Raw genomic sequence first — 24,331 nt, 5'->3', positions numbered from 1 at the left:
AAGATCAAAGAGCACAGCCTTCGGTATGGATTACATCTCAATGTAAAGGAAACAAAAATCCTCAACACTGGACCAATAAACATTTTTATCAATGGAGAAAAGATTGAAGTTGTCAAGGACTTCATTCTTCTTGGATCAACTATCAACACTCATGGAAGCAGCAGTTATGAAATCAGACAACATATTGCATTAGGCAAATAAGCTGCACAAGATCCTTTCAAAGTGTTGAAGAGCAAAGATGTCAGCTTGATGACGAAGGTGTGCCTGACCCAAGCCATGGTACTTTCAGTAACCTCATATGCATGCGAAAGCTGGACAGTGAATAAGGAAGACCGTAGAAGAATTGATGTCTTTGAGTTATGGGGTTGGAGGAGAATATTGAAAGTGCCATGGGCTGCCAAAAGAACCAATAGATCCAATAGTGCTCCTTGGAGGCCAAGATGGCCAAACTTCGTCTCTCATAATTCAGACATATTGTCAGGAGGGACTAGTCACTGGAGAAGGATATGATGTTTGTTAAGGTGGAGGGTCAGAGAAAAAGAGGAAGACCCCCAGTGAGATGGATTGGCAAAGTGTCAGTATCAATGGGCTCAAGCGTGGCAACAGTAGTGAGGTTGGCCCAGGATCGGGCAGTGTTTCATTCTGCTGTACATAGGGTCGCTGTGGGTTGGTACCAACTCGATGGCATCTAACAACAAAAAGAAGTATGGTAAGCAAGATGCAGATAGGCTTTCAGTTACTGTGGTGGATGGTTTATAGACGTATTTCTAACCTAGAGGCAATCAAAAATTAAAAATACAAAGGGGCTTCAAGAATTTTGTGGGGAAATGGATATTTCCATGCAGTTGATGACGCCCTCTCTTAGTTCCCACTTATATGGAGCATGTGACTGACTTCAAGATTGTACTTTTGATCTTCAGAGGTTTGTTTATCTAGTTTTGTTTTTCAGGTTAAGGATTCAGCCTTCAAGCCCACCTCCCAACCACTCCAACAACCATCTCTTCAAGCAACCCAGTAATAGTCCTCCCCCAATGAGCAGTGCTATGGTCCAGTCTCATGGTGAGTGGAGAGGTTTACCTGGAACCATTATTTACCACACAAAATAAGTCTTAGTCTTGAGCTTCACCAACCATTGATCATAAAGGCAGACCTGTTGTTGGTGTTGGTGTTAAATGCCATCGAGTCAGTTTCAACCCGTAGCAACTCTGTATAGGGTTTCCAAGGAGTGGCTGGTGAGCTGGAACTGCTGACCTTATAGACTAGCATGTTGTTGTTGTTATGTGCCGTGGAGTCGGTTCCGACTCATAGCGACCCTGCACAGGGTTTCTGAGGCTGTTAATCTTTACGGGAGCAGAACGCCTCATCTTTCTCCCACGGAGCTGCTGGTAGTTTTGAACTGCTAACCTTACGGTTCGCAGCCCGATTTGTAACCACTACGCTACCAGAGCTCCTTATAGACTAGCATAGTATTTAATATTTAATAGTTGGGGACATTAGAGCAAGACTGTTTGGTTTGAATTCTGGTTCCACCAACTTCTTCGCTGTAAAAACTTAAAAGTAGTTTACTTAAACTTTAGTGTACCTCAGTTTTCTTATATGTGAACTGGTGGTGGTGGTATGTCGTGGACTCAGTTCCGACTCATAGTGACCCTGTATTGTGTTTCTAAGGCTGTAAATCTTTACGGGAGCAGAAAGCCTCATCTTTCTCCTGTGGAAACCACTGGTAGTTTTGAACTACTGACCTTGAGATTAGCAGCCCAACTTGTAACCACTACGCTACCAGAGCTTCTTAAAATGTGAACTAGGGATAATAATAGTTATCGCATGAGTAAATATATATTTAAAGCACTTGGAACAGTCCTTGGCACAAGAAAGCTAACTGTAGCTATTCTTAATATTTTAAATAAACCGCCTACAACCTCACTAAATAAAACTCTCTATGATAACTTATTGTTAGGCCTCAAAGGTGGTTATCCTTAGTGCCTGTGGGGCCCTCTCTGATGGGTGTGGATGTGGAGGGGAAGATTAGCATACTCTGGATTGGTTTGAGTCTCCAGAGAATAGTGCTTACCTATCCCCAAAATGGGTAATCTCGAAGCAACACACCACAAAACAGAGATTCCTTGCTAGTCTCTCTGTTGTTGTTCCATGCTGTTTATGTTATGGTATGTTCTGACCCACAGCGACCCTACATACAACAAAACAAAACACCGCCTGGTCCTATGCCATCCTCACAATTGTTGCTACGCTTGAGCCCATTGCTTCTGCCACTATGCCAATCCATTTTGCTTGGGATTTCCCTCTTTTTTGCTGACCCTCCAGTAATCTCCTTAGGCATCATGAAAAAAGTCAAAATTGGCCGCTAGGCCCTTCCCACTCAAAAGTTAGGTAGGTTCCCTGACCAACAACACCTGCAGGAAAAGTAGAATCTCGGGTCCCATCTCAGATTGACTGAATCTGAACCTAATGTTAGCATACAAATCCCAGGCTATTTACATACACATTAAAGCTTAAGGTGCATTGCCCTAGATCAGAGCTGTTCAGAGTGTATTCCATGGAACAGCTTTTAAAGAAGTGTACTCAAAGTACAAATTCATGTACCTACTGGGCTAGCGTGTGTTTTATTCAGTTCTCCAGACGAGTCTTATGCACACTAACAGAAGTACTGCTCTAGCGGCATTAGCAAGGCTGCCATTGTTTCCAGATACCCTGGGCATTTGGTCACTCTAAGATTCTTTCTTTCCAGGTGCTGCATCGCCCTCTCAATATCAAGGCTTACCCTCCCGCAGTGCGATCTTCCAGCAGCAGTCCGAGAGCCGCTCTCCTCCTCCCAACGTGGCACTAACCTGCTTGGGTATGCAGCAGCCCACCCAATCACAGCAGGTAACCATCCAAGTCCAGGAGCCTGTGGACATGCTCAGCAACCTGCCAGGGACAGCTGCAGGCCCAGCCGGACGGGGCATCTCCATTAGCCCCAGTGCCAGTCACATCCAGATGCAGCATCGTACCAACCTGATGGCCACCTTCAGCTATGGGCACCGGCCCTTGTCCAAGCAGCTGAGTGCTGACAGTGCAGAGGCCCACAGGTAAGGCTGCCTCAGTTCCCCTGGCTGTCTATCTAGGTGATCCAGGGAGGACACACCCTTAGCAGGGAGAGGGAGTCTGAGACTGGTTGTGCTGTACTGTTAAGCCAATACTTCTTGTTTTATCATTTCTAAAATCAGGGAAGTGGGTTCAGGATGTTCTTGTAGCATATTTATTGACCCAGGATTAAGATGCTGTTGAAACAGAGGAGGAAAAGCAAAGAGTAAAACGACCTGTTAGAGGAGTTTGTAAAAAAAAATGCCAGTTTCCCCTGGTCTATTCTTTTCGTTTCTTCTGTGTCACTCCTCCTAGAGGTTGATGCTACATCATAGTACAAATGACGTCTTTAAACAGGCCAAGTTGCTGCCTCCAAGCTAGAGCCTGAGTCTGCAGTGCATATAGTGGCCAAGTTATTGTCAGGATAGGTGAATCAGGGGATGTTTCAGGATGGTGCATACATCCCCATCTTCTGTCTTGCACCCCAGTTCTCTGTGCCGGGGGTACTCCCCACTAAAGAAGACAAGGGGTAGCTATCCCCCAGGGGAATTCTGAACACGTGCTACTAGTACTCACTCCCTCTTGTGTCTGCAGCTTGAACGTGAATCGGTTCTCCCCTGCTAACTACGACCAGGCGCATTTACACCCTCATCTGTTTTCGGACCAGTCTCGGGCTTCCCCCAGCAGCTACAGCCCTTCAGCTGGAGTGGGGTTCCCTCCAACTCAAGCTCTGAAAGTCCCTCGGCTGGACCAGTTCCCCACCTTCCCTCCCAGTGCACATCAGCAGCAACCGCACTATACCACATCGGCACTACAGCAGGCCCTTCTGTCCCCCACCCCACCAGACTATACAAGACACCAGCAGGTACCCCACATCCTCCAAGGACTGCTCTCTCCCCGGCATTCGCTCACCGGCCACTCGGACATTCGGCTGCCCCCCACCGAGTTTGCACAGCTCATTAAAAGGCAGCGGCAGCAGCAACAGCAGCAGCAGCAGCAACAAGAGTATCAAGAATTGTTCAGGCATATGAACCAAGGGGATGCTGGGAGTATAGCTTCAAATCTTGGGGGACAGAGTATGACAGAACACCAGGCTCTACCTTACCAAAATGCTGACTCATATCACCACCACCACACCAGCCCTCAGCACCTTCTGCAAGTCAGGGCGCAAGAATGTGTCTCACAGGTTCCCTCACCGCCCCCGCCCCATGGGTATGCTCGCCAGCCAGCACTAATACACTCAGAGAGCATGGAAGAGGACTGCGCATGCGAGGGGGCCAAGGATGGCTTTTTAGACAGTAAGAGTCCAAATGCATTGACCAAAGGTTGCCATGACAGCCCCCTGCTCTTGAGTACCAGTGGACCTGGGGACCCTGAATCTTTACTAGGAACTGTGAACCATGCACAGGAAATGGGGCTACATTCTTACCGACATCAACCAACTACTGCATTCAGCAGAAATAAGGTTCCCAGCCGAGGTAAGAGTCCTTTGTGGTGAAAGTCCTGGGCCACCCTTCTCCTGTTCATTGATTCAGCAATGCCATCTCTTTACAGCTAGTACCCTGTGTTCCAAGGGGAAAAAATTCCTGAGAAGACTTTCAGGATCCTTTGGGAGAGAAGTATGTAGGAAGTAGGGATTGGTGGGTACAGAATTTTTTTAATTAAAAGATAAGGATACAAAATCAATGCTGTAATAGTATAGCCAGTAACGTATGTTATTTATTCGCATGTTCATATCGTGGTTTCCTAGAGTCTAGACTTTCTTGACTTTCATTAAAATGTTGTTGTTCTTGTTAGGTGCCATCGAGTCGGTGCCGGCTCATAGTGACCTTATGCACAGCAGAATAAAACACTGCATGATCCTGGGCCAACCTCACTATCATTGCCAGGCTTGAGCCCATTGATGCTGATACTTTGCTAATCCATCTCGCTGGGGGTCTTCTCTTTTTCTCTGACCCTCCACCTTACCAAACATGATATCCTTGTCCAGCGACTGGTCCCTCCTGACAATACGTCCAAAGTGTGAGAGACGAAGTTTGGCCATCCTGGCCTCCAAGGAGCACTCTGGCTGTACTTCTTCCCAAACAGATCTATTGGTTCTTTTGGCAGCCCATGGCACTTTCAGTATTCTTCTCCAACACCATAACTCAAAAGCATCTATTCTTCTACTGTCTTCCTTATTCACTGTCCAGCTTTCGCATGCATATGAGGTTATTGAAAATACCATGGCTTGGGTCAGGCGCACTTTAGTCCTCAAGCTGACATCTTTGCTCTTCAACACTTTAAAAAGGTCTTGTGCAGCAGACTTGCCTAATGCAATACGTCATTTGATTTCTTGACTGCTGCTTCCATGAGTGTTGATAGTTGATCCAAGAAGAATGAAGTCCTTGACAGCTTCAATTTTTTCTCCATTGATAAGAATGTTGTTTATTGGTCCAGTGGTGATGATTTTTAAGTCTTCTTCACTTTCAGCAAGCAAGGTTGTATCATATGCATATTGCAGATTGTAAATAAGCCTTCCTCCAATCCTGATGCCATGTTTTTTCTTCATATAACCCAGCTTCTCAGATTATTTGCTTAGCATACAGGTTGAATAAGTACGGTGAAAGAATACAACCCTGTCACACACCTTTCTTAATTTTAAAGCTGGACAGTGAATAAGGAAGACCATAGAAGAATTGATGCTTTTGAAGACAGGATGGCCAAACTTCGTCTCTCATACTTAGTTGCCTCATTGGTAATAAGTTACTACCTCATAGAATTGTTGTGAAATGAATTTACGAATGAAATAAATTTCCACATGTGAAGGAAGGCATTTGGTGTCTGGTATTAGGCAAGTGCTATAGAAATGTCAGCTATCCCCCTTCTATGAGGTAGTAACTTATTACCCTCATTTTACCAGTGAGGCAACTAAAGTAAAGATAAATTAAGTAACATTCCCAAGGTCAACAGCTCATTAACTAGTGACTGGCAGCTGAATCTGAGTTACTCCAAGAGAGACCTACAGGTGCAGGCATTGTGTCAGGCACTGAGGAAAGAGCCAAGATGAAGCAAACAGTATGCCCCCACCCCAACTGCCTTTTGTAATGTTTTTCTTCAAAAATTATCTTCTCTAATTTCTCTTCACTTTTTCTCTCCTGGGTTATATCTACGTGCAGAAAAGCTGTTGTTGTTAAGTGCCATCGAGTTGAGCCTGTATAGTGTTCCCAAGGAGCTGCTGGTGAGTTTGAACCGTCAGCCTTGTGGTTCAAACTGACCTGTGGTCCAGTGCTTATCCTACAGCACCACACCAGAACAGAAAAGTCGGAGGGTGTAATTTGCCTTTGTCCCATATGTATCCCATAACCATTATGGGAGCCCTTCTTTGGCAGGCATGTTAGCCTACTTTACTTGTACCTGAAAGGTTGGGTTAGGTTCACCTTAGTCCTCAAAGAGATATCTTTGCTCTTTCACACTTTAATCTGTGCAGATTTGCCCAATACAATAACATTGTTTAATTTTTTTTTTGACTGCTACTTCCATGAATATTAACAATGGATCCAAATAAAATGAAATCCTTGACAACTTCAATCTTTTTTCTCTATTTATCATGATGGTGTCTATTGATACTTTTGTCACGTGAGTACCTTATCCCATACTAGCAGCTACTTCTGTTTTGTGACTTTTGGAGTCACATATACAAGGGTAAGGAGTTCTGGTGTGGCACTGTGGGTTAATTCGCTGGACTGCAAGGTTGGTTTGAACCGCAAGGCCAACGGTTCAAGCTCACCAGCCGCTCCTCAGAAACCCTATATATGGTCGCTATGAGTCACAACTTGACTTGACAGCACTTAACAACAACAACAGCATACAAGGGTAAGTCAACAAGTATTGCTACAAAATCTTAGCAACCTTTGTTAAAAATATCAAAATGTGAAGCTGCTTCATCTAGGTGGACATTTCTGAAGGCATTATTGCCAACTCTCTTTAACTCTTCACTGAAGAATTCTGCGCTCTTCAGTTTAAACCACATCAGAATGTCAGTTTGGGCATTCTTAAGGGACTTAACTGTATTACTTTTTAATGTTCTTTGACTTTGGGGAATTAAAAAGAAGTCTGAAGGGGCAAGATCAGGGATGGAGGATGACCGGGTCAGGTTTCCTAACCGGATTCTCATAGAATTATTAAAGAATGAGCAGATGTGTTGTGAAGAAAAAAATTTCCTCAGTGCATGTGGCCTTCCTCTAACCAAAAAACTGCTTCATAATAAGCTCCCATATTATAATGAGTATTTTGTGTACTTAGAAAGTCTGTCAAGATAATCCTTTGGCATCTTAGCTCAGTCAACGTAACCATCTGAGCTGCTGACCTCTACTTGAATATCACTGGCCCAGCAGATCCCCTCAGAACCACTGTTAGGATTGGACCTTATTTTTGAAGGCACCCTGACAGGACTAAAACAAGTGTATTGACACAACTTGTCTACAGCCATCCATTGAAGACAGAGATGTGTTTGAACATGTTTGGAACAAATCTATGCTTGTATGAACTGAAACCCTAGTAGCAATTCTGTTGACTTACTCTCGTACTTGAATCTTTAATGACTAAAGACATATATTTATTGTTATGTGAATTTAGGATCCAGTGCAGTGAAATAATACAATAGAAGGAAAAATGTGCTTAAGAAAACCGTATGATGAGAGTGAAAATCTGTGATTAGTTTTCTGTACGCCTCAGGGGTATACATCTGTGTGTTTAAAAATATTTATTCTGAGGCGTCCCCATTGTCCTTACTTTAAACAACTCTTACTCTGTGGCCAGGGATCTGTCAATGTAACCTCCCTTCCATTTCTTCATCTGTGTGATGATAGGGGCTAAACTAAATGCCACTAGGAGAAGGAAGGCAGAGTTGATATTCATGTGTGTATGCTAAGCATTAGACAGTGAACCATAAGGTTCACAGTTCAAGCCCACCAGCTGCTACACGGAAGAAAGATGAAGCTCTCTGCACCCGCAAAGATTTAAAACCCTCAGAAGCCCTATACAGGATTGCTATGAGCTGGTGCCAACTCAAAGACACTTAACAACAGCTCTGTGTCAACAGAACGTTGCGCTGAGTACTTTTAAGTCTGTTTCTCATTTGTCTTTCACACCACCCTGGGGAGAGGGTGCTGTGATCCACAGTAGAAACAGACTCCACAATCTCTTCCTGCTTTAACTTGACATGATTCTATCATTGTAAAAATGTGAGCTCACATTTGTACTTGACCAGAAAATCATCAGGTAATTTGCTGTCATTTTTGCCAAAAAAAAAGTTACAATACTCTACCTTTACCACCCCCTGCAGGCAAGGGGGAGCACACTCTTGCTGATCTTGATCTCTCTTTCTTTAAAGGCAGCTCCGTGTCTGTGTAGTTATACACCAGTCCCAGAACACTCTGATTATGTTTATGAAGGACCAAATTGAGCACTATTTTTGGAATGGCTATGCTGTATAAGACTATATTGTAGGTGCTGAAGAGATGGCATGGCTGGAAAGACAAAGAACTCACCTCCAGGGAGATTATATTCTGCCGGGTGGGGGGTGGTAAGGCAAGCATGAGCAGCGTTAGCAGGAAATGCTATGCTATGTGATGAGGGTTGTTAAGAGGTTCAGTTTTTTAAAAGCACGTTGTTAGGTTGTTAAGTGCCACTGAGTCTATTCCAACCCATAGGAACAGTTGGTGGTTTGAACCACCAACCTTATGGTTCACAGTCCAGTGCTTATCCTACAGCGCTTAAGGGTAGATGTTCAGTGATCACTAGTGTTATTCAAGGAAAATCACATGCCATCATATGTCCACGGCTACCTGTTTTCTTTACAGCTGTCTGCTGTATGGGGCCAGGTGCTGCCAGCCCACTGAGCAGGCAGCGTGCCAAAATTGGTTTCATTGTGTTGAAGTTTTATGGCAGTACACATCCCATGGTGCCTGTAATCTCCTTGTCCACTACCCTAGAAGAAGATTTCTTTCTTTCCATAGTACAGTTAATAGTTAGTTTACTTTGAAAACAAGAAGGTACAACAGCACAGCCCGCTTACACAGTTAAGATTAGCAACTTGAACTCTCAAAACCATATCCTGTCTTCACTGAGGTGTCATCTTTGCATTATAAATGGACGTCAGGTCTTTTAGAGACATCCAACAAAGACAGTCTGGGGGGCTGCTTAGCTCTCAGAGCCCTTATGAGAACACACATGCCATTTCTCTTATTTTCTCTTAAAACCTAGTAAATAAGGACGAGTCAACATTGACAGATTCAATAAAGTTGTGCAAGCCGCCCCCAGAATTCCCCGGCAGGTGGGTGGTGTACCTGGAGCCCATTTGTGCATTTTCTCTCCCTGTGTGATCAGATACCATCCCACCCTCTGTATGTACTCTTTCAGCTTTACTTTGGTAAGTACCCAAGCATGCTGCTCTCAGAAGTCACCGTTTCCCTATTAAGTATCGTTTGGTGAGCTGGACAATTCCTCCAGCTGTTGAACTGACATGAAGGATGCCTGATTCTCCTGTCCCTTTGTCACTTGCAACCCCAACCAGTCAGTAAGTCTCATCTAGTAATTGTTACAAATGACTTCTACACTTAAGAGTCAGTGATTTCACTAAAAGTAATCCATGCTGAGTCCTGGTGTGGTGCTATAGGATCAGCACTGGACTACTAACCACAAGGTTGGTGGTTCAGACCCACCAGCTACTCCTTGGAAACCCTACACAGCACTTAACAACAACAATATAGTCCTTTATAAAGACCTTTTCATATGCATTCTGGTTTTTGAGACTCAAACCACTTTTGGATAAGACACTGAGGCTAGAGAGGTTAAAAGACTTAACCAAGGTCATAACTGTTGTAATGGAACTGGATTCTGGTGCCAAGTTTTTATTCCCTGGTCTCATGATCAGGAGCCCTATTAGCACCATGGGTTAAATGTTTTGCTGCTAACTGCAAGGTCGGCTGTTTGAACCCAGTAGTCAGTCTGCGAGAGAAAGATGAGTCTGGCTGCTCCCATAAAGATTCACAGCCTCTGGAACCCTCTGTCCGGTAAGGTTGCTATAAGTCAGAATTGACTTGACAGCAGTGGGTTGCTGGTTTTTCATTAGTTTTACATTCTTTCCTTTATGTCCCATTGACTCTCATTCTCTGCCCAACAAGTGCACATCTGCCCAGCACATATCTTGTCCTTTACTTCTTTGACCTATTGAGTCAATTGAGACTTGAGCAGCTAGAGTTCAGGTTTGTTACCCTTCTATTAATACACATTTCCCTCTGGTTTTTAACTCACATTTGTTTCTTCTATTAGAGGCTTCGTCTCTGAAAATCAGAAGTTTCAATAACTTATTTGTTCATTTAATTATAGATCAATTGACCTCATCATTCTGAAAAGAGGGTCCTGGGATAAAATTCATTTCTTATTTTTGTTCATGGCTAAGTATGCTCTTGTTGTTTTTAATTGCCACTGAGTTGATTCCAACTCATGGTGATTCCATGTGTGAACCACTTAGAAACAACATGTCTGAAATGAGCGTAAGTGAGGAGTCTTTTTTGTGCCTTTGTAGTGTACTAAGCACTAAAGGTACTTGACATCCATGTAGAGTCAGTTGTTTTGCAGCCAAAGAAACCGAGACCCAGAGAGAAGTTGGATGACTTGTCCAGGGTCCCACACCTCAGGAAGTAATATGGTCAGAGTCAAACCTACATCTTTCTGACCCCAGAGCTTATGGTTCACAACCACTTTGCTCAACCTCTGCCTGGCTGAGGGATGAGCTGTATTCTGAGGAGCCAGGAAGGCTCATCATAGGATTTGCCAGGTGATTGCTTGGTATCATTTTCAGGTCTGTAGGTGTCAGACCTGAAGGATAGAAAGGGAGCTGATGAAGGATCCATGGCAGAGCCAAAAGAAGAGTTGGTGTTTGAGTTTGGAGAACCCCATTCTCAGGAACAAAAATAAATGGAAAGAGATTAAGGAGATTTACCAGATATCTCAGACAGAAACAATGAGGACTCCAGAAGAATGGCCGGGAGCTAAATACCAAAAGCCAGGCCTATTTAAATGTTATCTTTGCTCTTTGCTTGTGTTTGATGATGATTCTGTACAAATCTTCAGCCTGGGGAGCTTTAGGGGGAGCAAGGAGGTGGGACTGATGAGATCTGTATCCAGCTCCAAAACCCCAAGGTATAAAGTGGTTGGTGGTAGGTACCAAAGAAGAGAAAGTACACAGTAGGAAGCATTTGGAAAAAATCAAAAGCTGTAATCTTGTTTCTTCCTGGGCAAGCCGACCAGGGAGTCAGTGCCTCACTCCACAGAGCCAGCATTAACACCACTTCCTGTCGGTGGTTCCCATCTGGCCCTGGGGCCAGCATGTGAGCTGTACCCACTGAGGAAAATTGGACTGTGTGGTAAGATGGGTGAGCTCATCCCACAGAGCAAGTCCTGGTGTAGGCTTACTTTTATCTCCTCTCTCTGCTGGCTTTTAGCTTTCTGTAGCAAAATCAATTCAGGCTGTTCCTTTGACCTCTTTACTTAAGAGAATTTTCAAACAATTTATCACTTGCCTTCCCCTTTTAGTAGTTGGGAAGCTTTCCCCTCCTAAGTTTTCTTCAGAATACCCTGTATTACTAAAGCAGTATGCATGTCAGATAGTTCACCCTTCCAACCATACCTTTGTCCCTAAACCCAGGCCTTACTTACCCTGATTGAGAGAGTAGGGATTTGGTCATTTGAATATATACAGACCTGAAAGTTTTTAACCAACCATTAAGCAGTATGTTCTATTTTCATTGTTCAGATAGCTATTTGAATGGCACAGTTACCATTAGGAAGGACAATTTCCTATTAAGATTTTTTAACACTTAGTTTTACCATGAGTCAGTTTATCAAGAAATATACTCAAGGAGCTATAACTTCAAAACCAACTCGGCAAGCCGAACATATGTTCAAGTCCTAGGCTTTAAAGATGGTAGTGAGGCATGCTCCCAGGAGAACCATCCTTAGTCAAGAAGAAAGACTTTTTCCTTTTGAGTTCCTCTTTCTTGCCAAATCCAGTCCATGTTGTTGTTAAGTACCATGGAGTCGGTTTCCACTCATAGCGACCCTGCATAGGGTTTCTGAGGCTGTAAATCTTTACAGGAGCAGAATGCCTCATCTTTCTCCCACAGAACAACTGGTAGTATCGACCTGCCGACCTTGAGGTTAGCAGCCCAATCCATAACCACTACGCCAGTCCATAGGGTGTATTAAACTCAGTTAAAGAGGTCCTCATTAAATGTCTACTGGGTATAGGACAGTGTTCTCGAATACTTGATAGTGTACAGATTGTATGAAGATATAGTCTTTGTCCTCAAGGAACTTAGAGTCTAATAGCAATGATTCAGACCAATTTACACAGTTGAACTTGGCACCAATGATGATGTTAGAGCTAAAAGAAACTAAGAAAGTCTTCTGAAATTTAAAGGAGGAAAAAGTCTGTTGAAGAGAAGGGTAAAATTTCATGAAGGAAGGAAACATTTGAGATAGAACTAGAAGGAAGAGTTGATTTTGGTTGGCAGAAATAAAGATAGAAGCAAATGCATAGAATTGTGAATAGGTGAAGAAAAGTTAGATGATTTTATCTTAGAATATGCAGAGGAGAAGAGTATGAGATAGTCTGGGGAAGTTTGGGTTACCTGTAGAAAAATTGATCTTTGTAGGGCAGCAGGAAGGGGGATGGTTAGGAAGCTACAGTAGTATTCCAGACAGGAGTAATAGGACCTCAGCTAAAGCAGTGAGATTGGAAAGAAGGAACTAAAAAGTGACCAACATGGCAAAGGTGAGTTCTTTAGATTCCAAGCTGATGTGGGATCAGGACTAAGGAATCAGCAGTGACCCCAAGAGGTCACACTTGTAAGATTAAGAAAATGGGTCGGTCACACAACAAGGATGTTTACAGGAGGAGTTGGTTATGGGGAAATTTGATGATCTTGGAATAGAACATGTTAAACTATTAGATGCTGGTTAGATATCTTGTTTGTTCTTGTTGTTATGTGCTGTGGAGTTGGTTCTGACCCGTAGCCACGTTGTACAGGGTTTCCGAGGCTGTAAATCTTTATGGGAGCAGAAAGCCTCATCTTTCTCCCGCGGAACAGCTGGTAGTTTCGAACTGCTGACCCTGACGTTAGCAGCCCGATTCGTAACCACTATGCTACCAGAGCTCCTTAGTATCTTGTAAGTAGCTGGAATTAAGGATCTGGAACTTTTAAAAAACAGTATTTTAGTAATTCTTTACCTAGCAGCAATAGTTGAAACCACGAAAATAGGTGTGATATTGCCAAAGTAAGTGTGGAGAGAGAAAAGGTTGCTTTGCGTATAAATAGCAGAGGAGCCCTAAGAAGTGTTGGATGCAGCAGGTAGAGAACAAAAAGAGGAAAGGACCAGGTGGTACCTGAGGTGGAAGAAAGCCAAGGAAAGACAGAGGAGTCCACAGAATGGAGGTGCCTGAAACTCCCAGAGGGATTCCTAGATTCCTATGTCCATCAACGTTTAGGAAAACAGCACACTCAAGTCAACAAAGAAATGAAAAAAATCAAAGTGTTCAGTGTGATTTGGCCAACCTGTTGGCATGTGGACTTTTTCTCTTTAGGGTCTGGTCCCCTCTTAAAGGAACTCATATTTGCTGTATGACTTAGGGGTTGTCAAGTTGGTTCTGTAAGCACCATCACTAGCTCATTGTCCCCCTTGCAAGACATTTCTTTGATGAGATCTTACACTGTCGGAAGACAGTAGGTCTACTGAGCCTATTTTGCTCTGTCTCCTCAGAGTCTGTCATAGGGAACTGTATGGATAGAAGTTCTCCAGGACAAGCAATGGAGGTGCCAGACCATAATGGGCTTGGGTATCCAGCACGTTCCTCAGTCAGCGAGCACCACAGGTCCCGGACCCTTCAGAGACACCACACGATCCAGAACAGCGACGATGCTTACGTATGTTGATCCCCTTCTGCTCCTTGGAGGTGGGGATTTTGTCGATTCCAGCATTGAAAACAGAACATAGTATGGTGGGCCAGCATCTCTGCCACTGCTCTTCTCAGTCTTAGTCTAGTACTGCTGGGAAGTGTGGGGACAGCTCTTTGAATTACCCTAACAGACCAGTTCTAATAACATCTCAGTAGAATCTGTAGTCCAAGTTTTAGACTGAAAAATCAACACTAGTTGTCATCTGCTCCATCTGGTCTAAACGCAAGCTCCAGTAAATGAATCTTTAGGCTCACAGTGAGTTTTCTGGCAGCAATGCTGAACTTACTCAAATAATGGGAGCTAGTCTGGCTCAGCAAAGCTTTCTTTTTGGGGGCAAACAACTAGGACCACGTTGTCTATGCAGTAACTGCTAACCATATGTGGCTATTCAGATTTAAATGAATTAAAAGGTGTGGCACTATAAGTATTACTGGACGGCTAACTGCAAGGTTGGTGGTTCATACCTACCAGCTGCTCCTTGGAAACCCTATACACGGTTGCTATGAATCATAACTGACTTGAATGCACTTAACAACAACAAGAAGACTTTGTGTCCACTTGGCTGAGCCAGGATTCTTAGTAGTGTCTCAGTTAAGATATAGTTACTAATCTCCATGATGAGATCTAATATGATACAGTCACTCTCAGTTAAGATATAGTTACTAATCTCCATGATGAGATCTAATATGATACAGTGATCTGATGCAGTCAGTTTTGATCTGATGTTACTACCCTATGTGCTGTAAACCCTCACTTCTGTGATGTTGATGAGGCCAGATGCAATCTACAAGACTAGGCTGTATTTTGAGACATAAAAGGAATGAAGTGAGCAGAGAGAGAGAGAGGGACCCACTACCACCAAGAAATAAGAGCCAGGTGTGGAGGGCGTCCTTTGGACCTGGGGTCCTGCATTGGGAAGCTCCCAGACCCAGGAAGAGACTGGTGCCAAGACACATGGAGCTCTCCCAGGAATGCTGGGTCCACAGATGCTGAAAGGAGGAGGCAAGGCTCTTTCTCCAGAACCAGTGCTCTTGATTCAGACTTCTAGCGTCCCAAACTGTGAGGGACACAGTTTTGTTTGCTAAAGCCCTCCACTTGTATTTCTGTTACAGCAGCACAAGATAACTTAAGACAGAATTTTCCACCTCCTGTCAACTTGGTACCCATACACAGTTGCTAATTAAAGACACTTATAAAGTTGTATTTGTACCTAACATAATGCAACTAACATGCACAAAACTGAAGATACACTGACTGACTCCATTATATTAGTCCCAAATTCTTTCAAGAGCAAATTCCAACCTGGGACAAAAATGCCCCTGTGAGTCTAGAATACAGGTTATCTGCATCCAAATACAATGGTGGAACAGGCACAAAGTAGACATTTCCATTACAAGTGGAAGCAACTCAAGGGGAAGAAGGGATAACAGACACCAAGCACAGTAACTCTCAACGCTCGGAAGTCATCTCTGTTCTCTGAGACCACGTAGGCAGTGGCCCTGACCTTAGATTCTGGATGTTGGCCATTCACTCTGGTAAAGGCCCCACAACCCTGGGTTTCAGCTCTGTCTTCCAGGCTCACTGGAAAGACAACTTTACTCCCTCAGCTTTGGGTGACCCCACCCCCTTGACTCTGGCAGGTCCCATTCTTCTGCCCCCTTGGGTATAGTAGGTCCACCCTCTAGCTTTGGGCAGAAGTCCAATTTTCATGGCAGCCCCAAACTGCAAAGCAAAGTTGGTGAAGACCTGACTCTTTGAAACTTAGGAAACTGTGGCCCCATCGTTAGAAATCAAGAGGTCATGGTTCCAGCCTTTGAGAGCCCCAAAGGTCATGGCCCTATCTACCTTTTAAGACTGAGACAGCTCTGCTTCTATGCTCTTTGTCTCCTCAGCATCTGCTTTCTGGTTCCTTAGTTTCCAGAAGAGGAGAGACTGGCCTTTGCTCAGCTCTACTGATAAATGCCAAGAGGCCCCCTACTCCATCAGTAAGGCTTAGCCACAAAGCCCTTGGTTCTCTTGCTCCAAAGGTCAGAGAGCCTAACTCTGCCAAGTGACCAGAGGCAGCCCACCCCACGAGGAGTCCTCCTGCACAAAGGTGTGCAGCTATCTTGCTCCACGGGTTGGCCCCTATGTAGTATTGTGTCCGTCTCCTGTTCTGTTGCTATGGTTTCTCTGCCACTGCTCCTCACCATCTCTGCCATCTCAGGTGTTACATACAGCCCTCCTCCACTTCTGAGTTCTTATCAGAACTGCCTTTGACATTCACAAATTCCACCAGCAGTTTCTTCAAGGCAGTATGCTGTTAAGTGCCACTGAGTCGGTGCCAACTCATAGCGACCCTGTATAGGACTTCCAAGGAGCAGTTGGAGAGTTTCAACCACTGACCTTGCAATTTAAACTGACCTTGAGATTGAATGCTTATCCTATGATGCCACACCAGGACACCTCAAGACAGTATAAGCTTTTACTGTTAGGAGGCTTACGACTCTTTCAGCCTCTGCTCATTATCCAGTTCCACAACCAACTCCACATTTTAGGTATCTGCTAAAGCAGCACACTTGTCCAGGTACAGAATTCTGCCTTAGTTCTCTAGTGCTGCTGTAATAGCTTTGTTATAAAGTGAGTGGCTCTAACAAACAAATGTATTCCCTCACAGTGTGGGAGGCTAAACATCTTAATTCGGAGCTCCTGCTCTGTTAGACCCAGCATTCCTGGGAGATCTCCATGTTTCTTGGCATCAGTCTTTCACTGGATCTAAGAGCTTCACAGTGCACCTACTGGTGGAGACCAAAGCATGTCAAGTCTGGTGTGGTGCTGCAGGTTAATGCACTGGACCACAACATTGGCTTGAACTTTAAGGTCAGCGGTTCAAACTCACCATGTGCTCCTTGGAAACCCTACACAGGGTTGCTATGAGTCATAACTGACTCAACGGCACTGAACAACAACAGTTTAGATTACACCTCAATATAAAAAAGATTGACTCAAAATGTGACCTAATCCTGTAGCGCATCTGACATCATTAACATCATAGAACTGAAGATGTGCTGATAACATCAGGACAAAGCTGATCACATCAGATCGCATCATATTAGATCTTACCATGTGGGTGATACTCTCATTTTAACTGCTAAACCACTGAGAATCCTGGCCCAGCCAAGTCAACACAAAAAAACCTTAACTTTCACACACACTTCAAGTGCTCAGCAGCCACCTGTGGCTCAAGGCTGCCATAGTGGTCCAGGCAGATAGAGAACATTTCCATGACTGCAGAGTTCTTTTGGACAATGCTATCTTAGAACAAACTCCTAGTGAGGATGAAATAAGGTCAGGAACTTGGTTTTAGAACGACAGGTAGCTGTCAAGGGAATGTAATCACTAGCTGAGATTTCTGCACCCCCACTCAAACCGCCTCCCCTGTTCAGAGGTTGGTTTCTTACACTGTCATCGTTGCAGTGTCCCCTCAGCTAGAAGTCTAGGCAGGCTGCCATTGCCTGTGATCTTCCCGTAGGAACACATGTCATAAGGGTCGCCTGAAAGTGGCACATTCTCTGGTATCCTTACTTTTTTTCCTAACTATTTTCTGCAGGTGCAGCTGGATAATTTGCCAGGAATGAGTCTTGTGGCCGGGAAAGCACTTAGCTCCGCCCGGATGTCAGATGCAGTTCTCAGCCAGTCCTCACTCATGGGGAGCCAGCAGTTTCAGGATGAGGATAATGAAGGTGAGGAACCCTAGAGAAGTTCCTGGAAGGGGCTCTCCCTCGGTCTTTGTCACTGCTCCCCTCTTCTGTGTAGAATTCCTGGGAAGTCAGGGCTGCAGCATCTCCAAAGGGTTCTGGATACAAAACCCTTCCCCAGAATATGAGTGCTTAACGAGCCTACTTCTAGCTCAGTACAGGGAATGTTGTATCCTAATGGAACATTTCCATCTCACCTTGGACTCAGTAGAGGGAGGGGAGAGTGTCTTAGCTGATAAAGCGTAGGGCCTGGACTGGACAGGTCCACAGCAAATCCTGATTCTGCCCTTTTCAGTTTCTGTAAGCAAGGCGCTTAACCTTTCTAAACCCAAGGTGGGCAGCTGTAAAGTGGCAGGCACAGTAGAGTTTCTAGCCTAGCTTACGCTGTAAGGGTTAATTGACTTAAAGCCTATTAAGCTCTTAGCACAATGCCTAGGTCACAGAGCTCCCAGCAATCGGTATCTATTGGCAGTAAAAGTATTGTCTTCTCCCTTAAAGAGGTAAATCTTCCTGAAGGAGCAGTTCTTTAGCATTAAAAGTGCGAGAGGGTAAAGGAAAATGGAGGAAGAGAGGAAAGGAATATTTAGAGGGAAATATGGGAGTAATCCTGACCCTCAGGCCTCTTGTCAATAAATAAATAAAGGCCCTACTATACAGGGTCACTGTGGGTCAGAATGGACTCAACAGCACACAACAACAACAACAGCACTTAACAACTACATAAGCTGAGAATTTAGGGCTGGGAATAAGCTTACTCCCTCACAAAGGTTGCCCCTTCTCTTCCTTTCTTCCCTGCCAGACTTAACATGGTTGTTGGTTTCTTTTTTGGTCTGCAGAATGTAGGCAGAGTCTGGAAGGTCATGAACACCCAGACCTGACTGATGGCAGCCAGCATTTAAACCCCTCTTGCTATCCGTCTACATGTATTACAGACATCCTACTCAGCTACAAGCACCCTGAGGTCTCCTTCAGCATGGAGCAGGCAGGCGTGTAGCAAGAACTGGAGAGTGAGTATCATCCTAGCCAAGGCCAGACTCCAGTCACATTGGCAGATTTAGTTCATGCGTTGTGGCCAGCACCACACTTCTGCTCAGGGCTTCCCGAGCTTCTAGAATTGTCATTGTGCACTGTACTAGCTGGGTCTTTGTTTTCTGAGTGTTTCTTTTTCAGTGGGAATGAACAGAGTTCCTTGGTTTATTGATAGGAAACAAGACACGTGGCCCGCATTGTATTTTAAGTAGTATAGTCTCTATAGTTGACAAGGTCAGAGGTGACCTGCAGCCAGGGTAATAAAGAAAGGGTCCATAATATGGTCATAAAGGATGAAACCCAGAAAGAAAATATACTTCTTGTGGCTGTATAAAGCATGTGACAAAATATTCTAGATAGGGCAAACAGGTGATAAGCGACCAGTGATAGAAAATGGATAAATTGACCACTGTGACTAGAATAATGCCTAAAGGTATACAGTAGGTATTACTGGTTCTGTCTTTGAAAAGTCTTGGTCAGAATAGCCTTAATGAAGGTTATAAGCCATCTAGCAAATCCATATCAGAGCCTCAATGTGGTAAGCCTCTTAAAATACATGAGGTAAACATGAACTATTTATGTGCGTATGTGTGTTTTTTCAGTGGGATAGTTGAAGTTTTTCAAACCAATCCTCTGTTGTCTGCTCTGTTGCAGGTTTTGTGTACAGCTTGGGAATGAAAACGTTCATTTGAAACCAACAGTATCTAGCCGCATTGCGCCAAATCCCCATTGTGTTTCTCTCCACCCAGAATATTGTGGCTCCTTCCCTCACACTTGGGTCGTGGTGTGCTGTTCTCTGGGGTCCTGAGGAGGGGGGTTGCTTGTATGATCAAGTCACCAAGGAAATAAACAAGACATCCATGTTCTCTACCTTTTGTGAAGGTGCATTTGGTGTGTTTGAGTTGGTGGGTTTTTGGGGGAGCAGTTTGTCCCCCTTTTCTTAGGTTTGCTTTTGGAGATGATGTATTTTCTTTCTTTATTTCCTTCCCTCCTCTTCATTCTTTCTTTTTTTCTCTCTCTCCCCCTCCTTTGCCTCTCCTTCCTCTACTTCCCTCTTTCCCCATTTTTGAGATGAGAGCAAAGCATTTACAGTTCAGAGGCCAGGGGACTCTGAGCCACCCCACTCCCCAGCCTTCACTCATAGAACAAACACCCTCCATTTGCCTGCATTGATCTCCCCTAGGAGCAAATATTAAAGGCTAATACTCACTGGAGTCTGCCTGGCCATGAGTGGGGGGAGGGAGAGAAAGCAAAGGGCATTGGCCTCTGGCACTTGGAGAACAGAAAACAGAGTGTAAGGAACCCCAAGCCTGGAACCTGAGAGAGCGTCACTGCTGGGATCCACTGGGAAGCATGTCTGGCCCAGCCTAGATCATGTCAAAGCTTTAGCCTGGAGGCCGAGTGACCCAGCTTTGATGGGTTGCCAATTACAATGTCTCCATCTGAGCCCTCTCTCTGGTGTGTAACTCAGCTCCCCTCTTGTAACCTGCTGGTCCTCCCCCTGGTCTGAACACCCAATAGTGGTGTTCTGTACTTTGTGTGTCTTCGTTCATCCTCATTTCATATTGTGCTATAAAAAGGATCACTTCTCCTTTTAGATATAAATATATGTATGCTTTCCCCTTCAGCCATTCTGTCACAGGCAAGCGAAACAAATACGAGGTTGTCTCGGGTCCTGCCTCTCTCCTAACCTCCTCCTCATCCCTGTGCAGCCTCAGCCCCTATTTTAATTCTTGATCATGTAGGAATTGCGTTTGGTAAATGTTAATATTATTGTTGTTATGATTATTAATAAATAAGGACAAAAGGGATTTTCCTTTAAAAAAGAAAAGTTTAACCAGATTCTGTTCTATCTGAATTGTGACTTGCACCTTTTGTTCAAAGTATTTTCTTTAAACATTGTAATTGTGGAACAGTTTTCCCGCGCCAGTGACAGATGTAGTGGGCTTCTCTTCCCCTTTGAAGCAGTGCAGATACAACAGCTATTGTTCGCGTCATTATCTTTCATTTTCTTTACTGTTAGAAACCAAAGTCGTCTTTACTGGCTGGGGGCTGAGAGAGGATCTGGCTTATCTATTTCTTATCTTTAACACAAGAAAGAGATAGAAATGTTCTGACTTTTGATCATTTTTCCTGGGAGAATAAAAGGTCCTTAGTCCCCTCCTAGTCTTGCCCCCTGAATTTGCACAGAAGAAAGCTGGTACCCAGCATTACCATCTCGGTGTTGCTGGCAGGATCCCCAGACAGCTTGCTCTTCTCCACTGATAACTGGCAGCTCAGGTCCTGGACCCACTACCCCTAAGTGGATTCTGTAATGCAAAGGCCGTTCTCGGGATCTAGCTCATGTTTCCAGGGTCCCCGACCTTCCCTCCCCTTGGCGGGACCACCAACTACTCAGCAGAATGAGGTTTCCAGGAAAGCCCCCAAAAGCTTTTGTTTGATTTCTCTGGGCTCATTCCAACTCTGTCCCACCTCCCCACCCCCAAACCCACCACCACAAGCCCTGCCTGTTGTGTTTACATGATACTGTATTTGTGGAAGAGCAGATTGCCACCCTGTAGCAACCACCCCGATGAAAGCCAGTGAGCCTATTAATGTGCCATCTTGCGAACTACACTTTTAAAAGAAACCATTGCTTTGTATTGTAGTAACTAATATGCGCAGTGTATGTTGAATGTATATGGATATACTTTACTATTTCTGTTATTTGAAAATGTCAGAAGTATTTTTTTCTTTCTCATTTATGTTGAACTTTAAAAGGATTAAAAATCTCCAGACCTATGTTGTAGTAAGAGCATTCATCCTTTTTTTTTTTTTTGGGGGGGGGGCAATTAAATTCATTAACTTAGTTGGGGACAGTAAGAAATTATGAAAATAAAAACCTGATTATGATCTCATGTTGATATATTATTTGCCCTGTGGTTCAGAGTCTAGCTTGGAGAAGCATCCATGTGAATGGAAGCTAGAAACACTGGAAGCTGGAGAGATCTGCCAAGCTCTAGGGGTAACTTTGAGAACCATCATTATCTCGCCCCACCTTGTGAAACTAGCTTCCTCTAGGATCCTGAACTTAACTTTACACTGTGTACTCAGGCACCCAGCTTGGACTCTGTCCCCGCAGAAGAAAGCATTTGAGTTTGCTGAGTCTGTTGGAAAATGAGTTCCTTGAGAAAGTACTTCTGAAGAAGAGATGGGGGTGGACCACGAAGAGGTGGCCCAGGGTGAGGCCTTTAGCAGTGACCCCAATCATCACAAATAAGTGTTAGGAGAGAAAGGGGACTTTTCCTTTTGTTTTCCTCTTTTTCCACCTGGACTCCAAAAGCCAAAGTAAAATGTTTAACAAGGGCCTCGCTAACAACCAACTGAAGGACTTCTTTGAAGGGGGATTACTGAAACGTGGAAATAATTGAGTTTGTAGGAAGAAGGGAGAGAGAAGGGCACTTCCATCAGCCTTCAAGTCTGTAGTGGATCAGAAAGTGGCACCATTTAGAAATCCTTTCAGGTCCGTCCATACACACTCCCAGTTAAGGACAGGTGAGTCTGGACTCACCAACAGTGATTTGCCCAGGTCCTCTCAAAGACGTGTAACAACCTTTTACAAAATTCAGAAATCAGCCAGGGTACTTTTGGGTTAGAGGTAGAATGAGCTTGGAGAGTAAATGGGTATATAGACCCAGAGGTCCCTGATAGAAGCCATCCTGACAGACCCTTAATCTGTCTTCTTCCTGTCTTTGTACCAACTGCAAGGATCAAGAAGTTAGGGCCAGTGTACCACCCAAGGAGGCTGGTCACCGGAGTAACTATATCTTCTACTTAGTCACCTGGGCAGGAAGGCAGGAGAGAATCTTGTATCTAGTTGGTAGCAATACCCTACCCTAGGGGCCTGGTGTGACACTGTAGGATAAGCACTGAACTGCTAACTGCAGTGTTGGTGGTTCAAACCCACCAGTCGCTCCTAGGAAACTTTATTCAGGATTGCTATGAGTTAAAACCAACTCCATGGCACCTAACAATAAAAGGGGCTAAATAAGGATCCCTGGTGACACAGTGGATTAAGCGTTGGCCTGCTAACCACAAGGTTGGTGGTTCAAACCCACCAACTGCTCCACAGGAGAAAGCTGAGGCTTTATTTTCCCTCCCATAAGGAAACCTTAGGGAGAGTTCTACTCTGTCCTGCAGGATAAGTCAGAACTGGCTCAATTGTAGTTTGTTAAGGGGCTACACTGGGGTGGTTGTTGTTAGGTGCCATCGAGTAGGTACCGACCTATAGCGATCCTATGCACAACAGAACGAAACACTGCCTGGTGTCTTGGGCCAACCTTATAATTGTCACGCTTGAGCCCATTGATGTTGCCACTTTGTCAATCCATCTCGCTGGGGGTCTTCCTCTTTTTCTAACCCAAATATGATATCCTTCTCCAGCGACTGGTCCCTCCTGACAATATGTCTGAAGTATGAGAGATGGAGTCTGGCTATCCTGGCCTCCAAGGAGCACTCTGGTTGCACTTGGAAATCCAACACAGATCTTTTTGTTCTTTTGGCAGCCCATGGTACTTTCAATATTCTCCTCCAACACCGTAACTCAAAAGCATCAATTCTCTATCACTAAAATCAGCAACAGATTGCTCAGTCAGAACCTCCAGCCTGCCCCCCAATCCCTAAGTATCCCATCTCAGTCTGCACACACACCCTCAGATGATCTGTTCTGAGAGGGGCCTGTGGCCCAGGGCTCTGTGCTTGAGTTTCCTCAAATCTCTTCCCAAAGCCAATTCCTTCATACGTCCCTTGCCATCCTGGTGACCTTTTCATTAGTGTGCCAATGAGCAAATATTTGTTGAGTGTCTACTATTGCCAGGCCACCAAGGGACAGAGTGAGCACATTAGGACATATATTGTGAAAGATCAGCTTGTTAACCCAAATGAGTCGCTAAATCATTCTGAACAAAATCCACTCCTGCCATTGGCTGCCAGCATTTCCAGATATGTCAGGGATTCCGGGTCACTCTGCAGACTCCCGCACTGCGAGAGGGTGGTGGGAATAATGGCCAGTGTTGTAGCTGGGCCCTGAATTTCCTCAACAACTTGTTCATTCAATGGGCGCTAAGACTGGCTGGACCCTCACAGTGCAGCCGGATGAGCACAGCTTGTCACTCATTGTTAGTTTTTACCATAACCTGCTGTCCAGAAAGACTTTCTTCCTTCCCAAAATATGAGGGACAAGGGGATTGGGCTAGTTTAAACCAAATATATTACAATTAAATGGAATAGGCACAATAGTAAATATATTGAAAATGGAACATTCCTGCGTATAAGATGCTGTCAAAAAGCACCTCTACACCAATGCCTTGAAATCCCAGAGCCAGAAAACTGGACAGATACAAAGGCTATGGGAGTCAGGGGGTCTGCTGCTGGCCACCACAAAGAACTAGAAGTCAGGCCCCCACTCCAAATTTCCTGTCCTGCCAATAGCAAATACTAATG

The 24,331-nt window shown here is 44.4% G+C and overlaps 1 protein-coding gene across 2 annotated transcripts in view; it reads left to right on the top strand.

Annotated features, from left to right (window-relative positions):
• Positions 1 to 19,539, top strand: part of SIK3 (SIK family kinase 3) — a 301,942-nt gene extending 282,403 nt beyond the window's left edge. The window contains exons 18-24 of one of the 2 annotated variants that reach the window (XM_006833851.1): positions 950 to 1,059; positions 2,747 to 3,086; positions 3,856 to 4,559; positions 13,888 to 14,051; positions 17,674 to 17,806; positions 18,658 to 18,828; positions 19,505 to 19,539. In XM_006833851.1, coding sequence (XP_006833914.1) covers positions 950 to 1,059; positions 2,747 to 3,086; positions 3,856 to 4,559; positions 13,888 to 14,051; positions 17,674 to 17,806; positions 18,658 to 18,815 — 1,609 coding nt within the window. In that variant the 3' untranslated portion in view covers positions 18,816 to 18,828; positions 19,505 to 19,539. Of the gene's footprint in view, positions 1 to 949; positions 1,060 to 2,746; positions 3,087 to 3,855; positions 4,560 to 13,887; positions 14,052 to 17,673; positions 17,807 to 18,657; positions 18,829 to 19,504 lie in introns of those variants that run through there. The other variant, XM_006833852.1, reaches the window with a different exon arrangement.
• The last annotated feature ends 4,792 nt before the right edge of the window (positions 19,540 to 24,331 follow it).

This window comes from Chrysochloris asiatica, unplaced genomic scaffold (genome assembly GCF_000296735.1).
Source record: "Chrysochloris asiatica unplaced genomic scaffold, ChrAsi1.0 scaffold00008, whole genome shotgun sequence".
Classification (NCBI taxonomy): Eukaryota; Metazoa; Chordata; class Mammalia; order Afrosoricida; family Chrysochloridae; genus Chrysochloris; species Chrysochloris asiatica.
The sequence above is the reverse complement of the archived record's forward strand: the minus strand, read 5'-3'. Positions and strand labels throughout refer to the sequence as shown.